The sequence below is a fragment of the Pholis gunnellus genome, assembly GCF_910591455.1.
Source record: "Pholis gunnellus genome assembly, chromosome: 4".
NCBI classification, from domain to species: Eukaryota; Metazoa; Chordata; class Actinopteri; order Perciformes; family Pholidae; genus Pholis; species Pholis gunnellus.
The window spans coordinates 20,960,535-20,971,292 of record NC_136530.1 but is presented as its reverse complement, the minus strand read 5'-3'; the positions used below and the strand labels follow the sequence as shown (position 1 = coordinate 20,971,292).

The 10,758-nt window shown below is 43.2% G+C and overlaps 1 protein-coding gene across 1 annotated transcript; it reads right to left on the bottom strand.

Annotated features, from left to right (window-relative positions):
* Nucleotides 1-203: 203 nt before the first annotated feature.
* On the bottom strand, nt 204-10,032 carry LOC306694980 (pituitary adenylate cyclase-activating polypeptide type I receptor-like; the record flags this gene model as incomplete). The annotated part of the gene is made up of 13 exons (XM_079158059.1): nt 204-572; nt 1,037-1,078; nt 1,447-1,576; nt 2,437-2,528; nt 2,623-2,692; nt 2,784-2,844; nt 2,933-3,086; nt 3,208-3,340; nt 4,060-4,157; nt 4,243-4,346; nt 4,595-4,705; nt 6,088-6,190; nt 9,973-10,032. 13 exons carry the CDS (start codon nt 10,030-10,032, stop codon nt 204-206), a joined length of 1,527 nt encoding a protein of 508 aa, XP_079014185.1.
* Nucleotides 10,033-10,758: the final 726 nt, after the last annotated feature.

Below are 10,758 nucleotides of genomic sequence, written 5' to 3'. Positions count from 1 at the left end.
TCTGCTGCATGTTACAGCCTGACAAGACACCAGATATACACTAGAGTTCCTAACCGTGCCCTTTGAAGCTGAGAGGCTGCTCAGGAACAGGTGGACCAAGTTTGTGTTCCACCCCTCAACTAGGTCAGAGGTCGGGACGTGACGAGATTCATCATTTGGCACCGGACATTCGGGTTCGGTCATGTTTCAGGGGGTGGGGCGGGTCAGACTGGAGGCTGTTCTGGGTCACTGGAGTTGAGTTGGGTTTCCATCATGGTTTCGTCCGGGTATGGGTTGGGGTACGGGTTGAGGAACGGGTTGGTGAGGCTGGTCATCGGGACGACGGTGGGTGTGGTAGGTCTGGCGGCGTCAGGTCCGGATGCGGTGTCGCTCAGGTGGCCGGGGTCTCGGCCTGCAGGCTGGACATGCGGATCTGCGAGCTGCTCTTGCTGAGGATGGACAGCTGCGTGCCCCCGTTCACACCACTGCTCGCCAGCGAGGGATGCCGGTGCTTCAGATCCACAGCAAAGTACCTGTTCACCGTCCAGCTGCGCCATTTCCTCTTGATCTCCGATTGCACCTTGAGGGATATACTTCACAAGGTCATTATTAATGGACCTCGCTGGAAAGAGACAAGCTCACTGTCCTTCAGTCTCACTCTAGCTCCGTCTGTACTGTAGCTAAGGCTCAGATTTAGATTCTCATTGAAAAATGTATTTTTCTTAAAAGGGAAGCGTTGGTTTAAACCAATTTTGTTTTTTAAAAAAAGTCGATTTTATGCCCCCACACACCTAAAATCTTTTGAAGTTCCTTTTGCAAAAAGAATCTGAGCTTTGAAAACAGCCCTTATAATAGACAGTGAAGAAATGATGATGTGCCAGATTGCTCAGAACAGTTAAACTACAAATTGCTTGACTAGCAAATTAGCAATATTTTGTTTGAATTGTATTCCATGCGGATACGCTGTAGGTCAGTAATGTTGTTATGTATGTTTAATGAAATTGTGCATCATAAAACTGGTGTAATGGTGTTAGTAACTGTTTTAAAGGATGTTTACCTCTCCATTCAGGAAGCAGTAGAGGACGGCCACGACAAAGCCCTGAGGAGACACAGAGGGTCCAAGCATGAGATAAAAACACTGACACTGTGAAAACACCTGTGTGTATGTGTGAGTGAAAAGAAACACTCCTGTGAATAAAAGCAGTACGATCCATTTTTAAAGTTGTTAACAGCGTTTCTTTACTCTTTTCTTAATATTTTGCTTCCAAGTTTCAAGTCAAGTCTAGTTTCGCAGCAGTAAGGTCTAAAGCCTTCATTTTTGTGATGAAGGCCAGAATCTCAAGTTGACAGTTCTGTTCATATCCTCCATCCTTCCTTCACTGGCTGTGACAGTAAGCCAGCTTTTCCACAGTTTTTGTACATTGGTTGTTCTTTTCTAAATCCAGGCCATGGCGGCGAAACAGTCACCTGGAAGGATCCGAGGCCGAGCTCAAACACCAGACGCTCTCTCTTGCTGACGTTCTCAGGGGAGAAGGCAAACACAGTGTAGTGGATCCCAAACAGAGGAATCAGTAGCAGAGTGGAGCGGGCCAACCTCCTGCGAAACAACACACTCACCATTATGACGAGACTACAGTATGTGTGTCCTCATTATAATTAGCTCACACAGGACTGACAACAGTCCGTCTCAATAAATTCAACAACACTTTTTTAGCGTAATCATTCAGTCATAGAGGTCTTAAAAATGCATCAGGGGATGTCATTGACATGTTGCAGGAAAGCAAACCTGGTCCCATACCATCTGTGTGGTAGTTCACACATTTATGTTAGTTTTCAAACACAGAGAAATGACATCCCTAGTCCTCAACTGCATCTTTTACAAGAGTAATCATTAAGTCTTCCTACCGCCGACCATTACACACCAAACACTTTATGACATGTATGGCTGTCCATTTAAATAGTGCATACAAGCAGTAGAAAACTTCCAAGTGACTCAAAACTGAAATGGCAGAAAGATTTAGCAGAAGTAATAATAGTGGCATTAGTATAAAAAAGTGGCAAAGTATGTGTAAGGAGTAGGTTGTGGTGGATGGATGGGTCAAACTTAGAACTTCTTCAAGTTCCATGAAAAGCCTTTTTTTTACACTTAGTTGACTTATTATTTTCAGTTTGTTCAATTTTAGGCTACAAAACTATCCATAAAAATATGAAAACAATATCCATAGCCTACAGTAGGCTACATATACACATACAGTATCTGATGTGTGTCCAGGTTGAATTGTTGGCTAAGGACACCTGTGTGCTAATGGCATCTGCCTTTAAATAAATGCAGACATTTTGTTTATGTGCTCATGAAGTCAGCTTGAAATAATCAGTGTAAGTCTAGCTATCACAACATATTACGCTATTTTCAGGCAGAAGATTATCAAATAAAAAGTGAATATAAAACAGACTTACAGGTAAATACTGGATTCGTTTCCACCGATATCTGGGGACTGTAACTTCTGGACAAGGATGACGATGATGCCGATGAAGAGCACAAAGTTGATCTGTAGAGGAAAACAACGTAACGTAATGAATATGTCTTTGGTAATGGATGGATTGATTTGATGTCGTCACTCCTGGAGCAGAGCGATGACGCACCATAATGGAAGCCAGCACGGGTCCCTTGATCACCCACCAGATGGCGGCGTTGTCATTCACGTCCCAACACCTGAGCGAGCGGGGCGATACGACAACACATTCAGCGCAGGAACAGACCAACTTCAACATGCAGACACTGACGTCTGGTGTTCATAACCTACCCGCTATCATCGAAGTGCAGCTTCAGCACCGCCCAGATGGTCACACACACTGTGGGGGTTCCTGTTGTAAACATGACACAAACGTGAATTACGATGCGTCCACTTATCAGATATGAACTCGGGTGTGCGTGACGTGGTTGTTGTCTCACCCCAACCAATGATGATGTACCAGTAGAAGTATCTCTTTTCAGGGAAGAAGGTCTCCACCAGCAGAGTGAAGAGATACAGACCCTCGATGAAGAGCCAGAAGTAGTTAGAGAGGACGCAGTAGTGGAAGAATATCATCACTGCTCGACACTCCAGCTTCGAAGAGGTAAAGAGACGAGAACAAAATCCATATGAATGAACAAATCCTCTGCTGCCTGTTTAACATGAGATCAGACGGCGTTGTGGGCGTGTGTGCAGGCGTGTCGGTGTTACTCACGGTGTATATGAAGCAGTGCTCGCTGTCCTCTTTGGCGTACAGCACGCCGTCTTTGATGAAGACGGAAATAGCTCTCAACATGAACGACACAAATAGGTTCATGTGGATGAAGTTCCTGGTGCAGTGCAGCTTCCTGTGAAAACAGACAGGAACACTCTGAGCGCTTTTGTTAAAGAAAAGCACCACATGCAGAAGAACAATACACTGACTTTTGTACTGTTGTAGTTCATCGATACGCATGCTGTTGTTCATTACAGTCACATAGCAATAGTAGTGGCAGAAAGTGGTAATAATTGTAGTAATAGCAGTAGTGGTAGTACTGTAGTAGCTGGAGTCATAATAATTGCAGTAGTAGTATTAGTACTCTAGTGCTGGTAGCAGCAGCAGTATTAGTGATAGTGATAATAATTGATGTAGCGATTCCAGCTGTATTCATACGTCAGTCGTAGTGTAGTACTAACACGTAGAGTGATGATAGTAGTAGTAAAATACAGTACTGGTAGTACCAATAGTAGTATTACTAGAACTAAAAGCTTCTGTATGATATCAAATGACAGGCCTACCAGAGCATTTCTATACATTTGAGCAGGACTTTATCATATGAATCAATGTGTTAACTAAAACTAGAGCAAAACAATGTTCTGTATAATACCAGTCATGTTATGTTATTAACTTTAAAACTTCTAAAATACTTTGATTGCCACCCCAGTAAAAAGGGACGTGGATATCTATAAGGAAGGAAAAACTTCCACCACTTCTTCTGTACTACTTTTTCATGTGTGTCTGCTGAACATCGTGTTTTCCTAGCACCACCCCTCCCAGCTGCTGCAGTACGATCCTCAAACTCCTCACCTGAACCTGCACAGGATGACCATGGCCATGGTGAGGGAGACCAAAGAGGTGCTGTAGCCCACGGTGTACAGAGCCTTCACTGACACATAGTACATGTCCTAAAACACAAGCACAACAGAAACTCAAAAAAAACTGAGCTGAGTGTTTTCTCGTTGACACAGCTGCAGACAGTGATGTACTAACCAGATGGCTGCTGTTCCTTTCCTCATACAGGCAGGCGTCGATGTAATAAGGAAAGGTCTCCGTCCAGCCGAACTCGGTGCAGTTACGACTCACCTTCCCCAGCTCTGTGGACACAGGACACTTGATTGGATTATGGCATAGACAGACTTATTTCTACAGGGAAATCAGGGAGCGAAGCAGACCCTTGTACATTTATTATTTTCCGTTATTATTATTATTTTTCATTTCAGCACAGTTTATCCCAATTTCCCATTTGAGCACCTGCATATTTGAAATAATAGGGTCAAATCACACAAAAACAGGGAGCCTAAAGAAGATGCTAAAGGTAAATGGGAAGTCCTTAGTCACTGACCATCTTCTTCATCCATGAACTGAGAGAAGAGTTCGGGACAGTTGACTTCGACCACCTCACCAATCCTGGCAGGCTGCCAACACGTCAAGTTGTCCCACATCCACGGACAGTCTGAGAACACGAACAGGTGGACAAACACAGTGCGCAGCAGTGAGTGTTTGATTCTTAACAGCCATATGTTCATTTTTTGGGGGGGGGGGAGGCCCACCTGCAGCTCATTTATCATTACTTCAAAATCACAGATCCTTGAAACTCGCATATGGTGGCTGACATGTCAGCGCCCACTATGAACAAATATCTTTCTGTTTTTTCATTCCATAATTCTATTGGTTACTCCCTGCCGGTACAGCCTGTGCATCTTTATTTATTTGTTTCTGCAGCTTTTCATTTCAAATGGAATTTTAGAAAAGCATCTGAGAGAGAGAAAGCTCAAGCCAACAAAGGAAGGACACAGGAGAAAGAGATTGTGTGCCTTTTATGTGCGATGATTGGTTATTGTAACATACAATATAGTGTTTTTGGAGCTAAATCCCCAAATTTTAGAAATCCGTTTAGATGGGACACACTCATGGAGGTTCGCTGGTCAAAATGGCTGCATACGGTATCGGCTTAAATCATGGCTGAGACAATTACGTGGGTTTGCAGTAATGACCGTGCCTGCAATGCAGAAGCTACAAGAATACGGTCTGATTCCCAAATGTAGTATGTGACTTGGTTAACCAGCTCTGCTTTGTAGCCAATACTCCACTAACTTCAGTAGTGTGTGTGTAACTGCAACAAAAATCACATCTTAAAAAAGACAGCACTAGTTTGCTACACACTAACAATCTCTGGTACTCTTGGCACAGTTTCATCGTGTAATCAGCCGTCCTTCGATGCCCTCTTTGGGACTGGAAAATTCAAGCTTCTTGAGATCTTTAAACTGAAAATGTAACCGTCTTTATATATAGTTTCTGCTTCAAATTGCATACAGCATACAGTCTCTTTTCGGAGGACCACTCCAAACCAAAAGAGACTTCTAAACAAGCTTAGGAGAATTGGCACAAAGCCTCTCACTCAGTTTGATCTTCCCTTCATCCGTCATACAGCGAGACGCCCGTCACTTACTGCGTCTCTGATCAACTCTCATTTGAAGAATCATCATCATGAGATGCTGCCAATTAAAGCTTTGGCCCCTCCCTCGCTGTGGATTGAAATATAGGAATTTATTTGCTTTGCCGAATTTCTCTGTTGGCCCTGCATTTGTTAGTTATGCTCAAATATCAAGTCTTTCCAATTATCTCTCTTTGCAGACAAGCAGGTCAGAGTCAAGCCACAATATGTGGAGCTATCTCCCACTCATTAGTATGCCAGCCCTGAAGATGTTCTTGTTATTAATCTCTTGTTTTGAATTTTAATTAGGCCATGTTGAAAGTTGTAACAGCATCAACAAAGTAGTTGTTAGCATGAGGGGAAGGGATTAAAGGCTGCACAATCACTGCCAAAAAGCCTACCAAATTCTGGATCGTTCCCAGTATCGTCCGAGGCTATCATTTCCATGCATTTCTCCTGCTCCCTCTTGATCACACAGTTAGAGGGCACCTGTTGATTCGAACCCTGAAAACAACATAAACACACACACACACACACACAGAGAGAGAGAGAAAGAGAGAGTCAAGTGGCTGGAGATTACATCAGAGCACAGAGGAAGGACCCAAAGGTAAAATGGACGAGGCTGCTTCATTAGCTTCACCATGCAGTTCACGCCACAGTGTGGGAGAGGTCTGAGCTCTGGGACATGTTTAAACACTCAACCAATTAAACAAACCATTTCAGAGCTGTTGGCAATCTCCCCGTGCTAACTGGCCCACAGGAGGGGCATCATTGTCATGAAAACAAGGCCGGGAAGGCTTTTTAGACGGGCACTTTTCACACTGCACCGTGCCAGGACGTTACACCCATCTGTTTTTAAAGCAGACACACAGAGGTGACTGTTCAAACTTGTACCGCTCCAGTGGCTTCAACACAATTCGAGGCCAAAGATTTAGCCAGAGTCCCAGAGCTGCGACTCAAGACATGGAGGTCACGTCCAGAGCCGCTTCCTTCACAGCTCCCCCTGGCAGCTGCACAATGCAGGTCTGACGTCGTGGGGTGGGGGGGGGGGGGGGGGCGATGGTGGGCTGTGTCTGGTAAGAAGATGATCTTGTGTGTTGGCGTCAGTCCGGGAGACGCCACGTCACAGCTTTACGAGGTGGAGCCGAGGAGCAGTCGAGCATTCATCCGCTGACGTCAACAGCACCCACTTGGGATTCACACACAGAGGATTTAGCAGAGTAATAGAGACGCAGTCGATTCGGGGGCACCGTGTGGAACAAGTGTCGACACACTTTCTGTATCCACGAATCTGCCCGAAGATTTATGTGCTGCACTCTCTAGCAACAGCAGCACGTCGGCAGTGGTACAGTTTGAAGCGAGTGCGCTGGCGGTAAAAGCACAGGCGATGACATCCTCTGGATCTTAGATCATTAGTCAATTAGTAAGACATTGGAGACACTAGTCAGTCATATTGTTGGGAAGAAAAAATACAAATAAATAATCTATATTTTTATATCAATAGTGGATGTGCAATATAACAACCCTGTGTCCTGAACAAAATTAAAATTCCCATAAAACTGAACTGCATTCTGTGTTACGTTGCCGTTTTAAACATGTGATTAACCTTGCAAATTGAAACAAAGCAATGCTGATCCACAATTCACAATGCATTAAAGGCTAGGATTGTAAAACAACTTTGTTAAAAGGTCCAACGCACGCACACACACACACACACACACACACACACACAGGTGTTTTCACTCAGTCCACCTGATTAAGCCTCTGCTCAGGTTAAAGTCGGGTGGAGCTATCTGGAAGATTTCACCAGGTCACCAGACTCCATGTGACAGTCATTTGTCCTGCCTTTACAGGTGCACCAACTCTACAGAGAGAAGGCCTAATCAGGTGAAATAGGTTTAAACACCTGTAGACGTGTCATGGTTATACATTTGCAAACATCAGTGCGTTGGTAGATCAGAATTGTAAAGTGGTATTCTGCTGATAAATGTTTGAGTTTTTGAGATTTAAACTAAAGAGAGTTGAGCGCATTCCTTACTCATAATTTAGGTGATAAAATATATCAACACTGACTTGCAGCACAAGATCATGAGCCCTCCAATGTTAAAGGGTCATTATCTTCCCTTTTCATGGCTTCATGTTAAAGTCTCTCCTTTCTTTGGCACTGAATGCTGCCAGCGAACATCAATCGTTGATGCAGATCAAGTGCGTATGAACTTAATTTGTAAGGGTTACTGATTGATGGGTGGGAGCAGCAGCAAAGCCTAACACACTGTGTGAATCTTGGAAAGTATAAAGAGCAGTTTCTGTGTTTATTTCTCTGATGTTTAATCTCCTGCGACTTGTTATTTTGTATCTCTCTGCCCTATATCACTTCACAATATCTAATTAGGTCAAACTGTGTACAGCCAGGATGCTCAGCTTCACACTACATGCACATGAGTGTGTGTGTGTGTGTGTGTGTGTGTCTGTTTCATATAATATTTATGCGATAGTGTTCACTGACACAATCAATATTATACAAATTGTCATCAATGTGATTCATTTGTTTTGGGTGTTAAAGTTGCAGTGTATAGCATTTAGGGGGATCTATTAGCAGAAATGAAATAAAATATATCTTTTCATTATTGTATAATCACCTGAAATTAAGAATTGTTGTGTCTTTGTTTGCTTAGAATGTGTCCGTATCTACAAAGGGAGCGGGTCCTCTTCACAGAGTCCACCATGTTGCCCCGCCATGTTTCTACAGTAGCCCAGAACGGACAAACACGGGCTCTAGAGGGAGCCTGTCACGTTTGTACGCTATACCTGAAGGCCACCGTAGTTCACTTACAGGCTTGGAAATGGAGGGGAGAGAGGAGAGGTGTTACCACTAGATATCATTAAATCCTACACACTGGTGAAAATCTAATGAAAATGTCTGCGGCATATCCAACCCTGACTGAGGAAATGTTTTGTCTATTTGAAGCTGGAATAAATTGATTGCTGCTGCTGTTTCTAGCTTTCATCCAACAGCTTTCTAGTGAGGACTTGGTTAAATATTCAAAAAGAGGCGACATGAAAAAAGATTCAACCGAATCATGAATCTTTCACGTGCTTTCACCAAAGCCTTTTAGTACCCTAAACCTAACAACACACACACACAGACCCCGTCTCCAGTGGATGGATACTGATAATTATTACGAGACGTTGTTGGGTTTTGTTTGCAAATTAAAGCTAAACACAACGAAACTAGGCCCGTGTACTTTCTGCTTTGAAATTCACATTTCATGAAGGTTAGACCTCTTCTCTCAGCTGTGCTGTTATCAGCTGCTCCGACAGAAAACTTCAAATATGGGGAAAAGACCTTCGAAAGCAAAGGCCTAAATCTATTCAATAAATTGAACTGAAGCTCATCTCCATTAAATCAGAAATGCTCTGTTCAAAACTTAGCTGGCGTTATGAGCTTTAGGCATGCTGACAGAGGACTCACCAGGGGGGGACCGCATGTCGGTGAATCATCCGCCTGCAGATCTCTTGAGATCTGGCTTAACTCTGCACATGTGTTTTGGCAGTTTGTTACAGTTTTCGTGTGCTTTTTTTTAAATGGTCAAAAGCCCCCGAAATTCTCTGTAAGAACTAATTTCCCACGAGGGTTTTAAGACTTCCACATTCACATACGCACTGCTATGGTTAACCCAAACATCTGTATTATATGAAAATAGGCTCAGTTTGACTGGGAGCACAAAGCATAACTGGTCCAGTGTAGTAGATAGAGTCTGTCATTTTTCACTTCAACACTTTGTCCATCCGAACAGCTCTCTGATTGTTTTCATACAACTTGCTGCTGTCGTCCACCATCTTCCCTTGAGCTCCTCTCTCAGTTTCTCAGACAAACCTTCAGCTCAAGGGTGATGACTCACATTTAACAACAGTAATAAAATATTCGCTTTCCTCACAGCTTTTTATGGGGAGAAGAGGAGAGCATGGAGGACCTTCTCCTTCGTCAAAGATTTAACAGACAGGAATATCGCTGAATAAACAATGAATAAATAATGAGAGCGCATCCTTATCCATCGTTCCTGCCACACACTGATCATTGAATTATTGATGCAGACACTCCATACGCTTACTTCAACTATGTGAACGACTTCACAAGAGCACGAACATCAGGCCTCGACACCTGTTCGCTGAATCTATTCATGTAAAGCTCCACCTGTTGCCGAGTCGGTTTGCCACGCTGACTCACACACAGAAACTGAAGGCAGATTATACATTTTATCCTTTAAAGGTAGAATAAAGCTCACCGAGGGTAAGAGGAGGAGGAGGAGGGCGAGGATCAGCGGGCTGACGTTAGCAGCAGACATGTTGTGTTTCTCAGTTTCCTCTCAACATGGAGCTCTGAAAGCCGGACAGACGGACACAACAGGACGGGTCAGCTCACCTTCCCACCTGAAAAACACAAGAGAGTGGGACATCAACAGGGTTTGTCCACATTTCGTCTACATTATTTTGGACCAGGACATAAACATGACATTACAGAGTATCTTTCATAAAAGCTCTCTTTAAGTGTTTGTGTACATCTCACCAAACCTGAGAGCACTCGGAGAAGATTTGAACAGTAGAAAATGTTTATAAAATCTCCATTTATACCTGGATCTGTTTGTGTTCAGCTCTTTAGTTTAACTCCCGCACGTCTCCTCAGAGATATCGGCCTTATTTCTTTCTTTACTGATCGCATTCAGTTGTATCTGAGCTGTTTTAAGTTGCTTCTGATGCAAACAGAACACTGTTGTGAAGAGGTTATAGGAAATGCAGTTTTACTTTAATCTCAGATAATGTTTAGAAATATTCGACACTTAGTTTGTGAGAAGAAAAGTTGAAAATGATAACAAAGCATGTCCTATCTCACAGCGTTTGGAAATCCTTTCAAAATTCCTGGATCAACATCAACACATGAATCCCTTGTAGCTCTGCACCAGAAAAACACGGTGTGTGATCTCAACTAAGTTTGTTTAGTTGTTAGTTTAGTTTCATGATCAGTCTTTAAAAACATAAAAAATATATAAACATTTCCTAATTCCAGCTTGTCA